This window comes from Polychytrium aggregatum (assembly GCF_025602895.1).
Source record: "Polychytrium aggregatum strain JEL109 chromosome Unknown BJ171scaffold_10, whole genome shotgun sequence".
Taxonomy (NCBI): domain Eukaryota; kingdom Fungi; phylum Chytridiomycota; class Chytridiomycetes; order Polychytriales; genus Polychytrium; species Polychytrium aggregatum.
In genome coordinates, this window is record NW_026516212.1 from 16,438 (window position 1) to 37,919 (window position 21,482).

Genomic DNA, 21,482 nt, shown 5'->3' on the forward strand with positions numbered 1-21,482 from the left:
GTGAGGGCACAGGCGGTCCTGTCCCTCAAGGGTTCTTGATTTTCTTTTTTGTTTTGGTTTTCAATTTTGGTTTTCTCTTCACGTTCGTGGAGAGGCAGGCGGCTTGCGCCACCATGCACCTCTCGCACGACGCACAACACTTGGTTTGTTTCTCCTTCGGGGGAGGGGGCGAGGTGAACTTCCTCTGGAGACGCGTGGACTGCATTGAGCAATCCACGGCGTTGGTCTCCTACTAGGGCTCCAGAGCCACCTAGTAGGGTCGGCCGTTTCCCGACTTCATGGGGCACTCCTTGGCCTGGTGTCCCGGTCGGTGACAGAAGAAGCAGGAACCATGGCGGAGGTCCTCCTGCTTCTGTCTGTCCTTGGGGGAGACAGTGGCAGCTTGCTGGAACCGGGAGCGGGGAGGGCCACGAGCCTCCATGGCGTTGACGTCAACGTCCATGGGCTCAGGCATGGGTCTTGCGGGCGGGGCCGGGCGAGGCGGACGGGCTGGGACGTGATGAGACCGATGGCCGCCTGCCAGCTGCGGGTAGAACTGGCGGCCATGGTACTGGACGTTGTCGAGGTTCTCGGCAACGTCCATCATCACGTCCAGGGACTTGCGGGCATCAGGGTTGCTGGCGATGTACTCTCTGATCTTGGGCTTGAGGCCCTTCTGGAAGAGGTACATCGCATCAGCAGAGCCCAGCTCCTCAATCTGGGAGGAGAGGTCTTCAAACTCCTCGATGTAGCGGGTCACAGAACCACGCTGCACGAGAGAGTATAGCTTGTCACGGGCAATGAGTTCAGCATTGGGGCTGCCGAAGCGGCGACGGAGGCGGTCCTTGAAGTCGTCAAACACACCTTCGCTCTGCTCGTCGAACCCTTGGCGGCGGTACCAACGGTACGCCTGGTCCTTTAAGCAGAGCTTGGCGGCGACGATGTGGTGGGTGGGGGCGACTTGGGCAGCATCGAGGTAGTCCTCGAGTTGCTGCAGCCAGTCCTCCACCGAGGAGGAGCGGCTCTTCCCAGTAAACACTGGGGCACGGAAGGTCTTGAGGAAGGCTTCCGGAAGTGGGCGGGGGTTGCTCATGGCAGGGGCAGGCTCCAGGGACAGAGAGGAGAGTCGGTCGGCAAGAGAGGCGGGATCCAGCTTGAGGATCTAGAAAGAGGACAAACAGGACGAAAACAAGACGAGGATTTCCGATGCTACCATGTAACGTCCACTACTGGGACGTTGGGGCAAGACGGGGAGGGAGGGGGTACAAGACAAGACAGGACGGGGCAGAACAGGGCGGTGCTAGGCTACTCTAGCGGACGGGTGAGCTCGGGGAGCACTTACGTTTATTCACGATAAAACCGAACTCCAGACAAACGGGGGGGAACGGGGGCAACCCGCAGGTATACCCTGCGGTGGCCTGCCTGCGGTGCGTGAAAACGCAAAGCGCAGCACAGGTCACGACCCACTGCGCCGCGCAGTACGCGCAGTACGCGCAGCACAGCGTCGGAGATACCATCTCCTACAGCCCGGGGTGAAGACCATTATGGCCCGTCAGATGAAAAATGCCCAGGACCACATTCAAGGAGACGATGATGACAACCACCTGCCGACTTCCACATCACCGCAGAGGCAGCTGATGCTCACACTCGCAGTCAGCGGATACGAGAGCCTGTTGAGGTACTTTATGCAAGATGCCCATCTACACGTACCTCTTGGACGGAGCCTTTACGAGTCACTGCGGTTCGGACACCACCGATTCGCCAAGCGATTGATCGAGCTGGGGACGACGCCCAGGCAGCAGCGGCTGCGGCTTGCGGTCAAGCAGATCCGCCGGGCGGTCACCAACGGGGAGCCATCCATCTTGCTTGCCCTGTGGCTCGAGCCGGACCTATGGGAAGCCAGTGAGTTCACCACGATATTCCCAAACGACGAGCACTGGAGCTATGGGATATCCAGTGGTCTCTATCCACGCTCGATCCAGGACGTTGCCACGACGGTTGCGCTGATGCTTGGGATCGACCTCAGCCGAACCCAAATCGTGCTGCTGTGCATGATTGCCACCAAGACCAAGCGGTTCCCGGGAGAGCTCATCCACAATCTACTGTACCTGTCACCGAACGTCTTTTACATTCTTGCTGCGATCGGGCGGTCGGCGTTTTCGGTCGGGTTGTTGAAACTGGTGCGGCAGTACCAGCAGTGCCCGCATCTGAACCGAGTGTACCAGCCGCATCCTGCGCTCTTTGAGTTTTTCCAATTGTGCGTTCCGGCCTCGACGATGCTTGCTGTCATCGAAGTGGTCCAAGTCCAAACGAGTCGACTGGACTTGGACATTGAACGAGAGCCACAGAGCTGCTACTATCGATCGACCCCGCCGCCGAGGCTTCTCAGACTGTACCAGGACCAAAAAAAAATTCTATTGGTTCAGTAGCAGACACCTCCCAAAGTTCAGTTTCACACATGGATCAATATGCGCAATACGTCGACGGTGCCCACAAATCCATCAACCTCTACACCGAGCCATGGGTCAACCGACTTACCGAACCCGTTTTCGCCGCCATCATCACGGTGTTCTTCTTCACCATGGCCGGCCACTTTGCGCCTCAGCTCGAGCTTTCCCAGTATGCCCAGATGCCTGCTGTCCAGGCGGTCGTCATGGCCCTGATCCTGTTCATCAAGAACCACGATATCACCATGTCGCTGGTTATTGCGTTGGCCTTCCTGTTCCTGCTGCACCACATCACCGCCGTCAAGCAAAAGAAAGCCCAGCAGGAGTCGTTCTCGCCGATGACCAGCATCATCCCCGGCTGCCTGAATGTCAAGATGACCGACATCTACACCAGCTTTGCCAACGACCAGGAGAAGATGCTCCAGGCCATCCGCTGGTCGCAGTTCCCCGGCAATGTCCCCCTGACGGACGAATACGCCCCTCTCGTTGCCACGTACCTGATCAACGCTGGCTACGCCATCAGCGCTGCAGGTTGTGGTGCACCAAACTGAGCGCAACCCCGGGAAACTTTTTCTCGACCTCCTGGACGACACCTTCGGCCAGGGAGCGGGATATCGGCACACAGGCGAGTTCGTGCGTGCGTTTTGGATAATAAAACGATATATAGTCCAATGAGCCCTCGTCTAAGGACTCATCGGGCAGCAGATCGTAGAGGAGGTTCTCAATGAAGAGATGGAGGTTGGGGAGCGAATCCTCGAACTGGAGCGACATTCGGTCGGGATTCTTGAGGGGGTGAGCAGAAAAAAAGATTGTCCATCGGCAAAGATGTCTGTCAGTCCTGACCAATTCACGGTTCCAAATATCTTTTCAATCAATCCAAACAACAACGTTACCATCTTTGCGACAACGGATGCGACGAGCTCGACGGCTGGTGGCAGCTTGACGGTGCAAGGAGGCGGTGCCGTCGCCAAGTCGTTCTGGGTTGGCACCCAAGTCAACGCGGCCACGCTTGCTACCACAGGCAATGCGGTGATTGGCGGCACGCTGTCGGTCACGGGGACAAGTGCCGTGGCGGGTCTGTCTGCATCGAGCCTGAGCGTTTCGGGCTCGTCGTCGTTGGGGGCGATCTCGGCCTCTGGGATTATTGCCTTCACCAATACCACCGACGCAACATCGTCAACCACCGGATCCCACACTCTGGCTGGAGGTATGGGAATCATCCAAGTCGCTCTATGTCGGCACATTCGATCAATTCGGCCACCTTAAGCACCACTGGTAATGCTAGCGTCGGAGGGACGTTGGGGGTGACCGGATCGACAACTCTTGCGGGTCTGGGTGCTGGAACGACCACTCTTGGATCTCTTTCCGTCACAGGCACCACGGCTCTTTCATCGGCAACCACAGGAACAACACTCAGTCTCTCGGACACCACGGACGCTGCTTCGACTCCAGCCGGTGCATTGCAGGTGAGTGGAGGTATCTATGTGGGTAAATCGATTTATGTCAACAGCACAACGGCATCCGACAACCACATCCACAGGATCGATCGTGGCAAAGGGCGGCCTCGGACTCGCAGGGAGCTGCTAACATCGGAGGAGCACTTGCGGTGACAGGCGCAACAACACTCTCGTCCACACTTGGAGTTACAGGAACGACAACGGCAGCTGCAATCAATGCCTCTGGAGCAGTGAATATTAGCAATTCTACGGCATCCAGTAGCAGCTCGACAGGTGCCTTGATCGTCTCAGGTGGTGCCGGAATTGGTGGTGCTCTCAATATTGGAGGAAATGGAAGCATTGGGGGCACCCTTTCGGTTACTGCCGCCACAACTCTCTCATCCACTCTGGGAGTGACCGGAACGACGACCGTGGCTGCAATTAACGCTTCAGGTATCGTTTCCTTGAATAACACCACCGATGCCACATCAACATCCACCGGATCACTCACCTTGGCGGGTGGTATGGGAGTCGGTAAGTCACTTTATGTCGGCACTTCGATCAACTCGGCCTACCTTAAGCACCGACTGGTAATGCCAGCGTAGGAGGGACGTTGGGGGTGACCGGATCGACAACTCTTGCGGGTCTGGGTGCTGGAACGACCACTCTTGGATCTCTTTCGGTCACAGGCACAACGGCTCTCTTCATCGGGCAACCACAGGGAACCACACTCAGTCTCTCGGACACCTACGGACGCTGCTTCGACTCCAGCCGGTGCATTTCAGGTGAGTGGAGGTATCTATGTGGGTAAATCGATTTATGTCAACAGCACAACGGCATCCACAACCACATCCACAGGATCGATCGTGGCAAAGGGCGGCCTCGGACTCGCGGGAGCTGCTAACATCGGAGGAGCACTTGCGGTGACAGGCGCAACAACACTCTCGTCCACACTTGGAGTTACAGGAACGACAACGGCAGCTGCAATCAATGCCTCTGGAGCAGTGAATATTAGCAATTCTACGGCATCCAGCAGCAGCTCGACAGGTGCCTTGATCGTCTCAGGTGGTGCCGGAATTGGTGGTGCTCTCAATGTCGGTGGAAATGGAAGCATTGGAGGGACACTGGGAATCACAGGTACGACAACTGCAGCTGCGATCAATGCTTCTGGCGTCGTCGCCTTCACCAACACCACCGACGCTACCTCATCAATCACCGGTTCGCACACTCTGGCTGGAGGTATGGGAATCGGTAAGTCACTTTATGTCGGTACATCGATCAACTCAGCCACCTTGAGCACGACTGGTAATGCCAGTGTCGGAGGGACATTGGGTGTGACTGGTGCAGCAACGCTCTCATCCACGCTCGGAATTACAGGAACGACAACGGCCGCTGCGATCAACGCTTCTGGAGCAGTGAATATCAGCAACTCGACGGCATCCAGCAGCAGCTCGACGGGTGCCCTGATCGTTTCCGGCGGCGCTGGAATCGGCGGTGCTCTCAATGTCGGTGGAAATGGAAGCATTGGAGGGACACTGGGAATCACAGGTACGACAACGGCAGCTGCAATTAATGCTTCGGGCGTGGTAAATATCAGCAACTCGACAGCATCCAGCAGTAGCTCGACAGGTGCCTTGATCGTTTCTGGCGGTGCAGGTGTCGGCGGCTCCCTCTATGTTGGCGGGTCGATCACATCCTCCGGCGATGTCACCGCCTTCTCGGATATCCGACTCAAGAAGCAGGTCTCGACACTCACCGATGCACTCGACAAGGTCAAGCGGCTGCGTGGAGTCCGGTTCTTGCGCAAGGACACGCGCGAGGAATGTATCGGTCTCATTGCCCAGGAAGTCGAGAAAGTCATCCCGCAAGTCGTTCACGAGCGCACCCTGGCCGTCGGCGATCCCGAGACAAAGTACAAGAGTGTCGCTTATGGAAACATTGTGGCTTTATTGATTGAGGCAGTCAAGGAGCTTGCACAAATGATGGAAAGCAATTTCTCTCAATAAACTCGGGATTCTCCATCTCTCTCAAATACTGCGCCTTGTTGTTCAGAATCGCATAAGGTCGCCTCGATCGATGGGGCTGGATTGGTGACTTCCACAATCTCGCCCGTCAGGGTGTTGAAGCAGTATGCATGCGTGGCACCCGTGATCCACTTGTACAGCGCCGTCTGCAGGACATGCTCTGGGGTGAGCATACTCACACTCTTGAGCTCGATCACGATGCGGCTCATCGACTGCACCGGCTCGATCCACATATCCAGTCGTCCGCTGATCTTGAACGATTCGGTCTCGAGGCTCACGGGTCTCTCAAAGATGGTATCCTTGGCCAGCACCGCCTCAGGTTCGGCGATACCGTGCTCTTCGGCCAACAAGCGCTTCAGTAGAGCATATCCGTTGCGGCAGCATCGATTGAACTCGACAGAGTCCAGCCAGTTCAAGCTGCTGATTTGGTGCAGCAGGTGAGGCTGGTCCTTGAGCGTGGCATAGTGGGCCAGGCGCAGGATCAGGCGGTTCGTCTCGACGTTGTCTCTGTCTTCTGGTCTGGGCTCAAAGATTTCCGAGGGGCAGCTGAAGCAGCTGGGTACAGGTGCCTGCTTGCCATGCTTGAAGCACTCGCGCCACTTGCGACGATTGGGTGTCTTGATCAGGCCCATACAAGCCAACTCCAGCTTCATCGAGATGGCGTTGCCATTGATGGCCGAGACATCCTCAGTGGAGGCGGATGCCGTTGTATTCCTGGGTACTCTGGTTGCGGATATTGATGCGATAGCTCTCCTCATAGACCGTGCGGATGTTGACCGAGCGGAAGGCATCGATCATCTGGCGTTGGGGGAGGTGTGAGAGCAGCTGGCCAACCGAGAGCATCTTCTTGGTCTTGGGCTGCTTGGCGGCCTTGTCGGCTCGGTCGGTGATCAGCTCCTCTCGCTTGCGCTTCAGCTCCATCTGAACCGCTGGAAGGCCGCTGGTATCGGTCAAACTCGGGCCGCTGGTCGCCCTTGGGAGTCACCAGATACAGAGTATCCGTGGCTCGGGTCATGGCAACAAAGACAGAAGTCGGCAGCTGGGGCTCGTATCGGAACTTTTTGGTGCCATAGTCGACCAGGAAGGTGTGGCGGCACTGCAGGCCCTTGGAGCGGATGAAGGTCATGATCCGGAGCTTGCCGCGCTGCAAATCGAGCTTGGACTCTGCGAGATCGCCGGCAATGAACAGGGGGATACGGCGCAGAGTGAGCTGCTGGTCGAGCTCGCCCACAGTGGTGGGGCGGTTGTACTGCACGAGCTTGGTGGAGTTGGCCAAGATAATAATGTCGTCGTAGGCAACGCTGAAGTGGTCGTGCAGCTTGATGATCTCCTCGACCACATCATGGACACTGTGCAAGTCAGTGGCGGATGGCGTGGTGGTGACGGCGGCTGCCGACGAGCTTGACCTTCTCCATGCCGGTGATGTGCTGCTTCATGTAGTCGACCACACCCTCGGTCAGCCGGTGCGAGACGGAGAGGCCGAAGCGGCCCCATTGGCGGTCCGGGTAGATATCAGAGACCATGGTCAGATATCGGGCGTCGCCGCCGCGGTAGCCGTAGATGGCCTGCAGCGGATCGCCCAGGAAGACGAGCTGCAGCGGGCGCTGCTTGGTAAGTCTCGAGGTCACGGATGAAGCAGTGGATGTACTGGTTCAGGCCCTCGTCGAGATCCTGGCACTCGTCGACGACAAAGACATCGACGGCCTTGGGCGGGGTGATGATGCGGTCGGGCATGTGCACCAGCTGGTCGAGGGCAATGGCGTTGGGGGACAGGAACTGGTAGTAGTCCGTGGTCGAGCTGTTCACGGTGCAGACATGGACATTGCGCAGACCCAGCTGGTTGAACTTGTGGACGGTCTCCTCGCGCAGGTTGCGGCCAAAGGACAGCACAAGAAAGTAGCGCTCGGGGAAGGCCTTGGCCAGCAGCGAGATCGTCGTGGTCTTGCCGCTGCCGGGAACGGCCGAGATGACCAGGTTGTTGGCGGTGTCGGCAAAGTGGGTCAGGATCGCGTGCTGCTCGTCCGTGGCCTGCATGGTGGTGTCGGTGTCGGGCGTAGATGCGTCGGTGCTATGCCATGGTATGGTAAAATATCTTTATTGATAATTCACAAGAGTGTGGTACATCATGATGGGAGTGGATTATTTGGATTTGGCGAGGCGCTCGAGTGCGGTTTTCGCTCTTTCGTGACCTTGGTCCGCTGCCTTCTGGTACCAGGATCGGGCAGTCTCGATGTCTTTGGAGACACCTTTGCCATCACGGTAGCAGTTGCCGATATTGTTCTGACCCCATACATTCCCCTGATTGGCGGCCTTGGTATACCACTCGATTGCCTTGACGTAGTCCTGGGCGACACCTTTGCCATTACGGTAGCAGTTGCCGATATTGTTCTGACCCCATGCATTCCCCTGATTGGCGGCCTTGGTGAACCACTCGACTGCCTTGGCATAATCTTGGTCGACACCTTGGCCGCCGTAGTAGCAGTTGCCGATATTGTTCTGACCCCATACATTCCCCTGATTGGCGGCCTTGGTATACCACTCGATTGCCTTGACGTAGTCCTGGGCGACACCTTTGCCATTACGGTAGCAGTTGCCGATATTGTTCTGACCCCATGCATTCCCCTGATTGGCGGCCTTGGTGAACCACTCGACTGCCTTGGCATAATCTTGGTCGACACCTTGGCCGCCGTAGTAGCAGTTGCCGATATTGTTCTGACCCCATACATTCCCCTGATTGGCGGCCTTGGTGAACCACTCGACTGCCTTGGCATAATCTTGGTCGACACCTTGGCCGCCGTAGTAGCAATCGCCGAGGCTATTCTGAGCCGCTGCATTTCCCTGATTGGCGGCCTTGGTGAACCACTCAACTGCCTTGGTGTAGTCCTGGGCGACACCATTTCCGTCGTAGTAGCAATCGCCGAGGTCGTTCTGAGCATCTGCATTTCCCTGCTCAGCGGCCTTGGTATACCACTCGACTGCCTTTTTGAGGTCCTTCTTGACACCTTTGCCGACGGCGTAGTGGACACCGAGGCTATTCTGAGCCGCTGCATTTCCCTGATTGGCGGCCTTGGTGAACCACTCAACTGCCTTGGTGTAGTCCTGGGCGACACCATTTCCGTCGTAGTAGCAATCGCCGAGGTCGTTCTGAGCATATGCATTTCCCTGCTCAGCGGACTTGGTGTACCACTCGACAGCCTTGGTGTAGTCCTGGGCGACACCATCTCCGTTGTAGTAGCAGTTACCGAGGTTGTTCTGAGCATCTGCATTTCCCTGTTCAGCGGCCTTGGTATACCACTCGACTGCCTTGGTGTAGTCCTGGGCGACACCATCTCCGTTGTAGTAGCAGTTACCGAGGTTGTTCTGAGCATATGCATTTCCCTGTTCAGCGGACTTGGTGAACCACTCGACTGCCTTGGTGTAGTCCTGGGCGACACCATTACCGTCGTAGTAGCAATCGCCGAGGTTGTTCTGAGCATCTGCATTTCCCTGTTCAGCGGACTTGGTGTACCACTCGACAGCCTTGGTGTAGTCCTGGGTGACACCTTTGCCGTCGTCGTAGCAAACGCCGAGGTTGTATTGACCCCAGGTATATCCCTGATTGGCGGCCTTGGTATACCACTCGACTGCCTTTTTGAGGTTCTTCTTGAAGCCTTGGTCGTATTGATAGAAATCGCCGAAAATTTGCTGGCTGATCGCGTGTCCTTTCTCGGCCAAATCTTGGAAATCTTCGAATATCTTGGTTTGGTTCAAGCGAGCGCCAAATCGGTGAAATCGACATATCGTCGCCAAGTGCTTGCAAACCCAGTTGAGAGAGGATGTTGTATCGCAGAGTCTGAAGAACTCCTTTGCGGCTTCTGTCATCGATTCTACCCGGATACTAAGATCGATCAATCCGACGCCCAAGTTGAAGTCATCGGTTATCGATTCGAGCATCAGATTGTATCCTCTCGGGATGTCCATGGCGACTCCGAATCCGTGGTAGTAGCACCACCCCATCATGAGCGTGGCGATGGGCTTCATGACAGGATCGGACGAGCTGTCGTAGACGGTTTGCCAGTTCGTAACTGCGTCTCGGTATTCTTCGAGTACGAGCAGATCCCAAGCCCTTTTGAAAGCTTCTGGGATGTTGGTGATATCGGGTTGCTCGACGACGACCGGTGCGACGGACGCTTCATTTTCCGTATACTCAGGAGGGTTGTCGTCCGAGATCGTAGGTGCCGGGGCAGGGGTTGGGACGGTTGGGTTCTGGGTATCATCATCGGCGTCGAGGTCGATACAGACGATCTTGGTTGGCCTGTGCTCGTCATTCGTCTGGGTCGACACCTCGAGTGGTCGCTTCATGGTAGCCGGAATCGATACCGGAGGAGGTGTGGGTTTGGTAGGAATATTTGTAAGACGTCGATAATGCTCGAGTCGAGGCACGATCTGGACGAAAGTCGGGCGATGCTGTGGTTCTTGATGCCAGCAGTGCTCGATCAATGCCCATATGTCATGAGGAATACCCTCAAACCGATCAGGACGTTTGTTGTCTTCAATGAGTGTTAACATTCTGTGTGCGCTCATGGGTCTGTTATCACTCGCGAGCCATAATGGACCACAGTTCTTGAGGACGACGTAGAGCATTACACCATAGGCGAAGACATCGGAAGACTTTGTGTAGCCCCCCTGGAAATTATCCTTGCTAATTTCCGGAGCGATAAAGGCATAAGTGCCGCTCAAGGGAGCTCCAATGGTCTTGGTGGCTTCGGTGGGTGTGGTTTCTCTCTTGTACCTTGCGGTACTAAAATCCGACATCACAGCGTTGAAGTCGGAATTCAGCAGGACGTTGGATGGCTTCAGATCCCCATGCACCATATCTTTCGAATGCAGATACTGCATCTCACATGCCACTTGGAACATCCAGCGAAGTTTCTCCTCGATGGACGTTTGGTGTTGGCGGAGGTACTTGTCGAGTGAGCCGTTTTTCATGAACTCGGAAACCATGACTCCTCCACCATCTTGGATGTAAGCACCCACGAGGGTGAGGATGCCCAGATCGCGACAATTCCACCAGAGATCGATCTCTTTGCGGAGGGTTGTGACCTTCTCGGTGGTGGTGACGCCATGTATCTTCTTCACAGCGACTTTGAAACCATTGTAATCGGCGGTATGAATTTCGCCAAAACCACCGACAGCGAAGGGTTCGGGAGAAATGTCGACCACCCGATCTGGATCAATCCACCAGGGTGGTCTCCTGCAAAGGATGCGAGCAAGTGTGTCGTCAGTGTCTACCCCGGGTCGATAGTCCCCAGACATGAGTCTATGCCAACATACGTCTGCGGAGTTGGCGGTGCCTGCATTTTGATGGAGCCGTGGATAGGTTGTGTCGTGAGTGATGGGCAATGGACGACGGCGGTGGTGTGAGGGAGGCCCAGTGCAGAACCTGGGGTTTTGAAGCCCTCTCCAGCAGAAAACGCCGCCTCCTCGGACATCGGCCGCTTTTCCCGCAAGACGCGCACCAGCCGTTGGCGCAGGTGATGGCGTCAGCCATGCACCTCTCTATTGGCGCATCCTCGAGCCACCAATCACCGCGACCCCAGCGGCCTGCTGCGCAGCAACTCGCGCACCAACCACACGCAAGAACAGCCCCACCCACGAGCCACACGAGTCATTGGATATCGCCTGTATTTGTTGTCAATTGTTAGGGATAGCTCCTGCTTGTTCCCCACTTTGACTGCACACTTGGCTGTTCTTTTGCCTCTCTGTTTGTTTGTGTGTAGCTTTGCAGTTCCCCCTCCAATTTTCCGCCTTTTGCCTGCCATTTCTGCTCCTTCCGCACTTCCGTTTTCCCGCGCTGCTCCGCTTCCTTTGTCTTCTTCGCACGCGCCGGTTTGTTTGTGCACGCGCCTTGCTGCGATTGGCTGCAATTCGACTGCCGGTCATGTGTCCCCCCACCGGTGACTCATGACCTGCCTGACCGTCCCGATCTCTTGTTCATCTCGCATGCATTTGCCCCAACCTTATACTTGACCAATCCGCTTCTTGGACGTTGAGTCACATTGCTTCGCCTTTGCACGTTTCTCCTGCCAGGTGCTTCGCTTTTGCTTGCGCCTCTCTCGCTTTGATTCTCTGCCTGTCTCGGTGGTCCTTCTCGGCCCTCGTTCGTGCATCGCCCCCTTCGCCCTGCTCGATCGCCCACTTTTCCCTCCCTTGGCCGCCCTTCGCTGCCAAGTCCGGACTTGTCTATAAATAGCCTGACCCCCGCGATGTGTAGTCGAACCTCAGCGTTCAAAATAGGACTAAATAAAGTGCCTTCTACTTTATTCTCTGAGTGTTCCTCACGTCTCATTTCGAGACAAGTCTTATCTTGAACGGATCTTTGCTTCCCTCGCTCCCTCTCCGAGTCCACTTCGGACTTTACCCTTGCTTTCCCTGAGCTCACTTCGAGCTCACTTCTTCTTTTGCCGTTGAGTCCCCCTCGGACTCTAACATCAATTCACAGCACATGAAACCTTCTCAAGCGCTTCTGCGCTGTCGAGGTTCTCCAAAGATGATATTGCGTCTCGATGACCTCTCGTGGCTGCCCTTTCATACCAAGATCTGGCAGTCTTGACGTCATGGACAACACCCCGACCACCATGATAACAGCAACCCACTTTGTACTCGCCATCGGCATCACCCTGGCTGGCAGCCTTCCTGTACCACTGGATCGCCTTTGTGTGGCTCGGTGAGACACCTTCTCCCTCTGCAAAGCAGTTACCGAGATTGACTTGGGCCAACGCATATCCCTGTTGAGCGGACTTGGTGAAAAATTCGTATGCCATTCTGGGATCTCTCTTGACACCAAGACCATATCGGTAGCAGTAACCAAGTTTGTTCTGAGCTTCGGGGTAGCCCTGTTCGACCGCCTTGGTGTACCACTTAAATGCTGTTCTGAAAACCCTCTTGACTCCATGTCCATTTTCGTAACACAGACCAAGGTTGAATTGAGCCTGAGCATTCCCTTCGTTGGCTGATTTGCGAAACCATTCGACCGCTTTGGTGTAATCCTGAGTGATGTCTTGGCCTCGGTGGTAGCAACTGCCGATTTCAAACTGCGCTTGTGGGTCGCCTCGTTTTGCAGCTGGCCAGTGCTCGTTCTTCTCGATACCATCATTTGCAAAATCCAAAAGCCCTCGTTCTTTGATCATTTTGAGACATAGTGTGGCTTGCTTGTTGCCCTGGGCGGCGGCTCTGGAAAACCAGGCGACTGCTTCGATATTGTCCTCGTCGACATCTTTCCCGTAGTAGTAGCGAGATGCAATCGCATATTGACCCCAGTGCAACCCCTGGTCGGCCGAGTCTTGATACAACTTCAAGGCCTTGACGCTGTCCTTTTTGACACCATTCCCTTTTGCGTAGCAGATACCGAGTTTGTACTGGGCAGTCCGAAGCCCGGCATCTGCCGATTTCCTGTACCACTTGACGGCCAGCTCAAAGCTTTGGGTGACCTCGTCTCCCTTGTAGTAGCAGTCACCAAGCATGACTTGAGCGTAGGAGTACCCTTGGTTGGCCGATTCGATGATCAACGATATCATCTTTGTCAGGTTTTTCTCGACGCCCGTGCCTGTGTTGTAACAGATTCCGAGGACGTATGTGCTGACGGCATGGTCGTCGCTCGACAGCTCTTTGAAGCGTTCTACTGCTCCGGAGTGGTCGACTTGTGTACCCAGTCCGTGGAGCTTGAAGGCGGCGACTAGATGCTTGCACACCCAGCTGCGATCAGCGCCGGCCGAGCAGCGTCTGAAAAACTCGACGACGGGGGGTGACATCGACTCAGCCAGCTGAATATCATCGAGTGCGAAAAACCACAAGACGAAATCGGGCCTCTGGGATTTGAGCATGAGCCGATAACCCTCTGGGATGTCCGCCTCAATTCCGAGTCCCAGGAAGGTGCACCATCCCAGCATGAAGGTGCTGATGCATGCTGCGATAGGGTCCGTGGATGTGGACGAGACGACGCGCCATCGGTCGAGGGTGGTTGGGAACTCGGACTCGATAAACGCATTCCACGCTTGATCGAAAGCATTCTGCACGTTGTCCGTTCCAGGCGGCTCGGGGGGTGATTCCACATCATCGGGGTTCTCGTTGGATCCACTATTGTCGACGGATTGGTGGGATTCGGCGGCAGGAGATGTGACCATCTCCGAAGGGGAATCATCTCCCTCGAGACGAGAGAGTCTGCTGGAATGGGCATCTTCCGACTCGGTCGAGGGTGATCGGATGCGTTTGACGCCCCTAGAGAGGTGTTTGGATTTTCTGGAGGGCATGATACGAGACGTTTGAGTCACTGGATGGTGGCGATCGAGGGGGATGAGCGCAGAACCCAGGCTTTTTGTCGACCCCAAGCAGAAAACGCAACCCCTCGGACATCTGCCACACCCACGCGAGTCGCGCACAAGGCGCTTATGTCAGCCGTTGGTGCATGTGATGGCGTCAGCCATGCACCTCTCTATTGGCGCATCCTCGAGCCACCAATCACCGCGACCCCCAGCGGCCTGGCTGTGCTGTGAACCACTCGCGACGCGACGAGTGGGGCCAGCCAAACGCGCACAATCCACCGCGTCCGTGTGTGGCCAGAGGCACCCACGCCTGGGTCAGCATTGCCATTGCGCTCATGTATTCATGGACGAGACGGCGACATGTGGATCTGGAACATTTCAAGTCCATGACGACCATCATCTTGGTTGAGTCGTCGAAGGTGTTCCTGGGCATGTTCATTGTCCCCTGGCTGGCTGCTGCTCGGATCGTAGATCGTGGCGAAGTGTGGGATGCCTGCCCACCGAGTTTTGTTGGATGCGCAAAGTTGTGGGTGAACCTGGCCGCTTTGTGCTCGGGAGGTGGCTGCGTCGCACCACAAACGAAGACCAGTCGCCGCTGCGGCAAGCGGCTGGACAAGACCCCCTCGAAGACAAAAAGACACGGCGCCTCCCCCCTTGATCGCCTGTCCATACCACCCCATTTCACCATGTCGATCGCCGACTTTCGTCGCCAACTTCGAGAGATCGCCCCTTGTGTCGATCCCACTATTCACAGCTTCATCGAGCGCTGCGAGGAACTCATCGATGCGTCCCTCCCACTCAAGGACGTTCGGTCGGCCTGGAAATCCCCCAAGTCCCTGCTCGAGAGGAGCGCCAAGAAGCTTCGTATACGCAAGTTTGAATTCTACCTCGCCTGGATGCACTACCTCGGTCTGGGGACACCTGTGGACACCGACAAGGCCTTTGCGCTGTGGAAGAAGGTCTACGAACGCAGCCAAGATCCGATCTTGATGAACCTGGCTGGCTTCATCGTCAAGTGTTGCTACGCTGCTGGCCAGTGCAGATCCTTCAATTGGTGCGAAGTTGAGATGAATACCTCCGAGTGGACTCTTGGCTGCGAACAAGTCCAGCTTCGATGCTTGCAGTTTTGCACACTCGGAGCTGAGCAGGGTGACTGGTTCTGCCAGTTCCTCAAGGCCCAATGCCTTCTCAATGGAGTTGGGCTCCAGGAACCCGATTTCGGCAGCGCATTTATGATTCTCGAAGGGCTAGCGCTACGAGGACATGCCATCGCACAGTGTCATCTCGGCGAGATGATTGAGGATGGACTCACTCCCCAGCCCAAGGACGGCCCCAGCATGACGTGGTGGTACGCACAGGCTGCAGCACAAGGGTACCCTGAAGCTCAATACGCTCTTGGACGCTGTCATTTGATGGACGATGATCGTCTCGACTTGGCCATGTTCTGGTTCGAGCTGGCAGCTCGGAACGGACATGGAGATGCGATTGCGATGCTTTGAAAATACAGTCATTCATACCACCACACACATACAAGCATGAGCGAGGTATCTGGGTATATATATTCACATTTCAGAGGAGCAGATCCAACAACTTCAAAGAATCACCAGCAGCAGTGTGTCCATGGTCGACAGCCAGCTGGTAGAAATATTTTGCCACTCGAATGTCAGAGGTGGCGCCTGTCAAGACTGGACAACGGGGCAAGCAGGGAAGTGCGCAAGAGTCCTAATACAAGACTCGAACGTAGGGAGAGGAGCGGGGACTGGACTGGGACACAGAGTGTCAAGTGTAAAGCCAAAGTTTTATTCTAGATCCAAGGCTTAGGATACTAAAAATACAAAGTTCATTTCAAGGACAAGGCAAGATAACTAGGCAAGATACAAGGCAAGGAAACTCGGTTCATGACACTATCTCCCCCTTATAGGTCAGCCATAATGGCTCGATAGGACTGGAACATGAACGGCACCCCAGCTCGGGCTTTTCCGAAATTCAGTGTCAGCATCGGTTTCGAACCGGCAACCTCCAGACTGGTATGCAGACACCTTAAACGAACTCGGCGAACTGGGGCACTGGCAGGGGACTCGGAACGGCGGATGAAACCCTTGGACAAGTTTTCTTGGATGTAGGTGTGGAGGGCGTCCATCTCCGGCTTGGAGAGGTTGTAGACGGGCCCAAACGACGGAGACGCACCTTCGACCAACGGGATCGTGTGGTCGTGAGGGCGGTGCTGGGGGAGCTTGTCGGCCTCGGACTTGGAAAACACCTTGGCAAAGGACGAGTACTTGGAGGGGACAGAGGGTTCGGCCTTGGGCTTGGCTCCAGCGTCGACGGAGCAGAGGGACAGGACTCGGGCAGCATCCAAGAGGAACACTTCCAGGCCTTCCTTCTGGACGGCGTGCTGGAAGGGGATGCTGCCGATCAGGCTGACGCTGGGCAGGGACGGGGTCTTGGTCTTGGTCTTTGGGACGGCAGGAGGCAAGGCAGGACTGGGCTTGGGCACGGCAGGAGGCAAGGCAGGGAGGATCTCGGGCTCGGCTGGGGACTCGGCTGGGGACTTCTTGGACTCGGGCAGGGACACGGCAGGCTCGGCGGGGACCTCAGCAGGGGACTCGGCAGGCGGCTCGGCAGGGCTGGACCTAGAGGACTGTGGCTCGGGAGAGAACGGGGAGGCCAAACTGTGGATAGAGGTGCAAGGCAAGAAAATAGAGTCATGGTGCCAGTCAAAGTAGGGTTTGTGTTTCTTGATCCAATCCATACCCAAGATGATCGGGTATGAAGCCAAGGGAATCAGCGCGAACGAGATTTGTTCATAGTGGCTGATGCCTGTGATCATAGAAACACAAACTCCAAGACTAGACTCCATCGAAGAACCATCGGCAAGAGTGATGACGAAGGAAGTTTCAAAGGTGGGGAGAGCGTGGGTTGCGGCGAATCCAGTGTCCATAAACGAAGTAACCGCGCCGGTATCGATCATGGCGGTTGCCCGTATGGACTCTGGACCGCACAGCAGAGTCACAGCGAGGGAGGGCTGACGTTGGATGTCAGGCTCGGGAGGCGAAGACGAAGAAGCAAGAGCGGTGGAAACGGTGGCAATGGTGACGGGGGCAAGATGGCAAAAGGCAGAAGAGTGATTTACCGTGGAGACATTTACAGGAGGAAGATTTATGACATGATTGACGCCTAGGAAAGCTCCTCCGACCTTTTCTAGGCAGAGAAGTTTTCCTGGTCGTCAAGTTTATTCACATCAACGACAGCCAAAGAAGCATCGATGGCAGCCAAGCGGGAGGAGGTCTTATTGGGGCAGCGAAGGGCAATGTGTCCTTCCTGCTTGCAATAAAAGCAGCGGTTGGCAGCACGGAGGGCGGCCTTGTCCTCGGCGGTCAGCCTGCGAGCGGAAGCCTGGCTGAGGTCCATGGGCTGCGGAACGTTGAAGGCTTGAGCGGGGCGAGGAGGAGGAGCAGGAGCGAACGGACGAGGAGCCGGACGGAAAGGGAGAGGAGCCGGACGAGCAGGAGCAGGAGCAGGAGCGGAGCGGTGGTTGGGACGGCGGGAGCGTTGGTCCTCCTGGCGGTTGTCGATGGCGATCGCCGCTTGCATGAGATCTTCGAGGTTGTCGAAGGAGCGGCGGGAGAGTTCGTCTTGGACCGAGGGCTTGAGTCCACTCTCGAAGTGGAACATGAGAGGGTCTTGGGACCAAGTGACGAGGTGGACGGCTTGGCGGCGGTACTCGGCGGCATAGGCGGCGGCGGAGGTGACTTGGTAAAGCCTGACCATCTCGCGAGCAGCGGCGATGGTGGGCTGAACCTGGCCAAAGGCAGCACGGAGCCACTCGGAGAAACCGGCAAAGTCACGGATGGCAGGGGGGGAGCACTCGGGGTCTCTCTCCAACTGATCGATGTACGGCTGCATGTAGTCTGCAGCAGTACCATCGAGATAGGATAAGGCGTAAAACACCTTATCCCTTTCAGTCTGGAAGAGGGGAGGGTTGGACACGAAGGCCAGTCTGCAATGCGAGAGGAAGGCATTGCAGCGGCTCGGGTCCTTACCAGAGAAGCGGTCGGGAGGACCTATCTGCCTGGTGGCAGAGTTGCGACCAGCAGAGTGATCCTCGGGGTCTTGGGCAGGATCATCGACGTCGTCAGGTACGCCGAAGTAGGGGCGACCTGCGCGACGGATCGGGGCGGGAGCGGGAGCAGGAGGAGGTAGCTGGGCCTGGTAGCTGCGGAGGGCCTCCTGGACACTGGCGGCGACAACTTGGCGGACATCCTCTTCACGGCGAGCCAGGACCTGGTCCATACGATCGGTGATGCGGTTGAGCGCATCATCCTGATCGTGGAGGAACTTGGAAAAGTCCTGGAGAGAACGGGCGTTCTCGGCGGACTGGATAATGACCGCACGGATGGCCTGGAGCTCGGGCTCGGAAAGGCCAGAAGGGGAAGCCATTGGTAAAAGAGATAGCGAAGGGAACGGGGGCAAAGGCAGGGCAAGTGGGGGGTTGTTGAAGGTCTTGCCAAGTGTCAAGACTGGACAACGGGGCAAGCAGGGAAGTGCGCAAGAGTCCTAATACAAGACTCGAACGTAGGGAGAGGAGCGGGGACTGGACTGGGACACAGAGTGTCAAGTGTAAAGCCAAAGTTTTATTCTAGATCCAAGGCTTAGGATACTAAAAATACAAAGTTCATTTCAAGGACAAGGCAAGATAACTAGGCAAGATACAAGGCAAGGAAACTCGGTTCATGACAGCGCCCAAACCAGCCTCCACGCAGTGCGCCAACTTGTACATGGCATCAGCGTACCCCTGGTTCGCTGCTGCAAAGTAGAGATGTGTCATCATCATTTGGTCTGCACTTGACTTGGTGAATCGCTCTTGAATGCAGTCAGCCAAGGCGCACTGGGCGACAGCGCGACCCTCCAAGGCAAGCTGCTCGAGCAGCGACGATGCGTATTCTAGATTGCAGCTGGGGGCTCCGATGCTGTGGATCCAGCACTGGGCGAGGAGGAACTCGCAGAACCAGTTGCCTCGCCCATTTCCTTCTTGACACCACTCAAAGAGTTCGCGGTGGAGCTGGGTTTTCCCTTCCCAGTCGGTCATGACGAACTCGGCTTCGTTCCAGTCGCTCGCAATGCCCACGCCAGCGGCGTAGCACCAATGGACCAGGAATCCAGCGAGGTCGCCAAGGACGTCGGCCTTGCTGTCGTCGTAGATCTGGAACCAGAGCTGGAATGCTTCTTCACGTTTGTGTTGCAGGAAGAGATCACAGGCCCAACGGAAATTGCAGACGTCTTGAACCATGGCGATGACATCGACGTCGTCGTGTCTCGAGTTCTCCTGGCCAAGACGAGCGAGCCAGCGGCGGTAGAGAGCGATTTCGTCTGCGGCGATGGTGGTCATTTTCGGAGTTGCGACTAGGAGAGCGATCGAGTATCTGCGATTTTTTATGGGGGGCGACGAAGCGGACGACATCGACAGCGGCAGACCCCACCCCCCACCGCACGGCCACCCCGGTCGTCGTGTCAAGGCAGCGAAACGCAGCGCTGGGCAGCGACAAGGACCTCCTTGGCCACGTTCTCCGGAGGCAGGCTGGCGTCGAGGACCACCCAGCTCGCATCCTGCAATTCAGCAAAGGCGTTGTACACTCTCTGCTGCAGCTCGACGTTTTCGTATAGCTCAGCCCCATAGCCGCCCCGCCCTGCGGCGACGGTGGGTGGTGCGTCCAGATAGATGACGAGATCTGGGTGGGGAAGCCCGATATCGGTGGCTCTGCACCACTCGACATCGAGGCCTCGGGCCATGGAGTACGCCAGCCCAGAGTGGACGTATCTGTCCAGCACCAGCGTCACCCCGGCGCGCTGCTGACGCTCCATCCAGGCCTTGAAGCCCCAGCGATTTGCCGAGAAGAGGAGGTGGATGCTGTGGTCGTCGAGCTCGGCGTCGCCCTTCAGATGGCGATCGATGATCTTGCCGATGACGGTGGTGCGATCGGGGAACTTGACGAGCTCCGTGGGCACCCCGGCATCGCGGAGACGCTGAACGAGAAGGGCAGCTTGCGTGCTCTTGCCAGAGCGATCACAACCCTCGATGGCGATGAGGGCACCCCTGGACGCCATGATTCGCTCGCTCTACCACCAACCCCCCAGAAAACGAATGCTGTGTCCAGCGCGAGTGGATATTTGTATTTGTGCGATGCCCTACTCCTCTTGCTTGGGTGCAAGAGTAGACTTGATGGTGTCGGGGTGTGTGGCGGGGTGTCTCCCTGGATTGGAGAGGAGGAAAGCGAGTCCCCCAGCAACCCCGCCGACTCACCGACCCATAAGAGTCGCGATCGCCGAAACCCGCACCTCGCCCTCATCGCATTCGCCTTCCCTCAACTGCTTACCCCCAGTCATGGATCATCCCGCCAAGAAACGTCGTCTCATCTCGGCCCCGGCTCCTCCAGTCCAGCAAGTATCGGACATCCCTGATCTAGCTCCCCAGGTCCAGCAAGACACTGATGCTCCTCCCCAGTCCGAGTCTGTGGGTGATCAGATCTCTACAACAAGCGTGGAGATGACCGAGCCTACCGGCCCTGCACCAGCCCAACCACCCAAGCCCGCCAAGAAGCGCAATCCCAGGACCAAGACGATCCCGGAAGGAACCCAGGTCTTCAATGGGCATCCGCTGCTCCAACCCTATCCCCAGAACCTGCTTTCTCCTCGCGACCCCAACAGCACCGACCCGGTGGATCCGATCATCCGCATGCACAAAAATGCACGAAGATGCCAAGACACACCATTGGGGTTCATCAGCGTTGTCAAGCTCCCAGATGGTAGATCGCTTGTTGATGCTCGAGAGGCCATCGCTCTTGCTGATGGCAAGCATCATTTCCGGGGCTATACTCCCAATAGGACCAAAGAAGCCAAGGCTGAGGCAAACAGCATCATGGTCAAATGGTCCAGGACTCTCACTACCATTCCAGCTGTGTACATCAAGTTTGGAAAGGCCATACATGCAGTTCCCTTTGTCGATGATGACGGGTTCTTGGATATTATCGAGATGGGTTTTGGAGGCCGAACAAAGATTGAAAAAGCCAGACAGCGCCGATTTGTGAAGGCAGTCCTAGCATATGATCTCCAAACTCTTGATGAGATTCGTGAAGAGATGGAGTTTGAAAATCGCCGCCAGGAGAACGAAAATCAAAACTTTGTATTTATTACTTGTGCTGCGTTTCAACGAAGGAACAGGGAACAATAAATCTTCTTGTCTCATGTGTCCGAGTGTGTCTCAATGTACCTTATGTCCCGGTAATGGAGTGACAAGCA

The 21,482-nt window shown here is 56.3% G+C and overlaps 9 protein-coding genes across 9 annotated transcripts; 4 read left to right on the forward strand and 5 right to left on the reverse strand.

Annotated features, from left to right (window-relative positions):
- Positions 1-1,523: 1,523 nt before the first annotated feature.
- Positions 1,524-2,977, forward strand: BJ171DRAFT_473082 (uncharacterized protein; the record flags this gene model as incomplete). The annotated part of the gene is made up of 2 exons (XM_053108684.1): positions 1,524-2,236; positions 2,425-2,977. 2 exons carry the CDS (start codon positions 1,524-1,526, stop codon positions 2,975-2,977), a joined length of 1,266 nt encoding a protein of 421 aa, XP_052968624.1.
- A 1,084-nt stretch (positions 2,978-4,061) lies between these two features.
- BJ171DRAFT_11258 (uncharacterized protein) lies at positions 4,062-5,976 on the forward strand. Its single transcript, XM_053105470.1, has 5 exons — positions 4,062-4,156; positions 4,316-4,396; positions 4,552-5,101; positions 5,240-5,410; positions 5,519-5,976. Exons 2-5 carry the CDS (start codon positions 4,343-4,345, stop codon positions 5,866-5,868), a joined length of 1,125 nt encoding a protein of 374 aa, XP_052968625.1. The 5' UTR covers positions 4,062-4,156; positions 4,316-4,342; the 3' UTR covers positions 5,869-5,976.
- A 597-nt stretch (positions 5,977-6,573) lies between these two features.
- On the reverse strand, positions 6,574-7,920 carry BJ171DRAFT_579484 (P-loop containing nucleoside triphosphate hydrolase protein; the record flags this gene model as incomplete). The annotated part of the gene is made up of 4 exons (XM_053113970.1): positions 6,574-6,826; positions 6,879-7,216; positions 7,293-7,503; positions 7,535-7,920. 4 exons carry the CDS (start codon positions 7,918-7,920, stop codon positions 6,574-6,576), a joined length of 1,188 nt encoding a protein of 395 aa, XP_052968626.1.
- A 29-nt stretch (positions 7,921-7,949) lies between these two features.
- BJ171DRAFT_11440 (uncharacterized protein) lies at positions 7,950-11,592 on the reverse strand. Its single transcript, XM_053105484.1, has 3 exons — positions 11,200-11,592; positions 8,673-11,119; positions 7,950-8,348 (listed from the first exon to the last, which is right to left on the reverse strand). The coding sequence occupies exons 1-3, from the start codon at positions 11,355-11,357 to the stop codon at positions 8,026-8,028; spliced, it is 2,928 nt and encodes a 975-aa protein (XP_052968627.1). The 5' UTR covers positions 11,358-11,592; the 3' UTR covers positions 7,950-8,025.
- Positions 11,496-14,390, reverse strand: BJ171DRAFT_11478 (uncharacterized protein). Its single transcript, XM_053105485.1, has 2 exons — positions 12,362-14,390; positions 11,496-11,565 (listed from the first exon to the last, which is right to left on the reverse strand). The coding sequence occupies exons 1-2, from the start codon at positions 14,172-14,174 to the stop codon at positions 11,534-11,536; spliced, it is 1,845 nt and encodes a 614-aa protein (XP_052968628.1). The 5' UTR covers positions 14,175-14,390; the 3' UTR covers positions 11,496-11,533.
- A 138-nt stretch (positions 14,391-14,528) lies between these two features.
- BJ171DRAFT_495752 (uncharacterized protein) lies at positions 14,529-15,708 on the forward strand. Its single transcript, XM_053110165.1, has one exon. The coding sequence runs from the start codon at positions 14,573-14,575 to the stop codon at positions 15,683-15,685; it is 1,113 nt and encodes a 370-aa protein (XP_052968629.1). The 5' UTR covers positions 14,529-14,572; the 3' UTR covers positions 15,686-15,708.
- A 3,008-nt stretch (positions 15,709-18,716) lies between these two features.
- Positions 18,717-19,977, reverse strand: BJ171DRAFT_11569 (uncharacterized protein). Its single transcript, XM_053105487.1, has one exon. It carries the CDS (start codon positions 19,645-19,647, stop codon positions 18,862-18,864), a length of 786 nt encoding a protein of 261 aa, XP_052968630.1. The 5' UTR covers positions 19,648-19,977; the 3' UTR covers positions 18,717-18,861.
- BJ171DRAFT_421828 (thymidylate kinase-like protein) lies at positions 19,698-20,291 on the reverse strand (the record flags this gene model as incomplete). Its single annotated transcript, XM_053107508.1, has 1 exon — positions 19,698-20,291. The coding sequence occupies one exon, from the start codon at positions 20,289-20,291 to the stop codon at positions 19,698-19,700; it is 594 nt and encodes a 197-aa protein (XP_052968631.1).
- Positions 20,292-20,584: 293 nt separating this feature from the next.
- Positions 20,585-21,423, forward strand: BJ171DRAFT_495760 (uncharacterized protein). Its single transcript, XM_053110166.1, has one exon. It carries the CDS (start codon positions 20,731-20,733, stop codon positions 21,412-21,414), a length of 684 nt encoding a protein of 227 aa, XP_052968632.1. The 5' UTR covers positions 20,585-20,730; the 3' UTR covers positions 21,415-21,423.
- Positions 21,424-21,482: the final 59 nt, after the last annotated feature.

What these genes read in the sequence shown, in the direction of transcription:
- BJ171DRAFT_11258 (XM_053105470.1), top strand. Translation starts at nt 4,343, where the DNA reads ATGCCACATCAACATCCACCGGATCACTCACCTTGGCGGGTGGTATGG. An exon ending in GGCGGGTGGTATGGGAGTCG is followed by an intron (nt 4,397 to 4,551) that starts GTAAGTCACTTT and finishes TTTCGGTCACAG; the next exon opens with GCACAACGGCTCTCTTCATC. An exon ending in AGGGACACTGGGAATCACAG is followed by an intron (nt 5,411 to 5,518) that starts GTACGACAACGG and finishes CTGGCGGTGCAG; the next exon opens with GTGTCGGCGGCTCCCTCTAT.
- BJ171DRAFT_11440 (XM_053105484.1), bottom strand. Translation starts at nt 11,357, where the DNA reads ATGTCCGAGGAGGCGGCGTTTTCTGCTGGAGAGGGCTTCAAAACCCCA. An exon ending in GCACCGCCAACTCCGCAGAC is followed by an intron (nt 11,120 to 11,199) that starts GTATGTTGGCAT and finishes CATCCTTTGCAG; the next exon opens with GAGACCACCCTGGTGGATTG. An exon ending in TTGCTACTACGGCGGCCAAG is followed by an intron (nt 8,349 to 8,672) that starts GTGTCGACCAAG and finishes ACGGCGGCCAAG; the next exon opens with GTGTCGACCAAGATTATGCC.
- BJ171DRAFT_11478 (XM_053105485.1), bottom strand. Translation starts at nt 14,174, where the DNA reads ATGCCCTCCAGAAAATCCAAACACCTCTCTAGGGGCGTCAAACGCATC. An exon ending in GAAGGTTTCATGTGCTGTGA is followed by an intron (nt 11,566 to 12,361) that starts ATTGATGTTAGA and finishes GCTATCCCTAAC; the next exon opens with AATTGACAACAAATACAGGC.
- BJ171DRAFT_495752 (XM_053110165.1), top strand. Translation starts at nt 14,573, where the DNA reads ATGACGACCATCATCTTGGTTGAGTCGTCGAAGGTGTTCCTGGGCATG.
- BJ171DRAFT_11569 (XM_053105487.1), bottom strand. Translation starts at nt 19,647, where the DNA reads ATGTCGTCCGCTTCGTCGCCCCCCATAAAAAATCGCAGATACTCGATC.
- BJ171DRAFT_495760 (XM_053110166.1), top strand. Translation starts at nt 20,731, where the DNA reads ATGACCGAGCCTACCGGCCCTGCACCAGCCCAACCACCCAAGCCCGCC.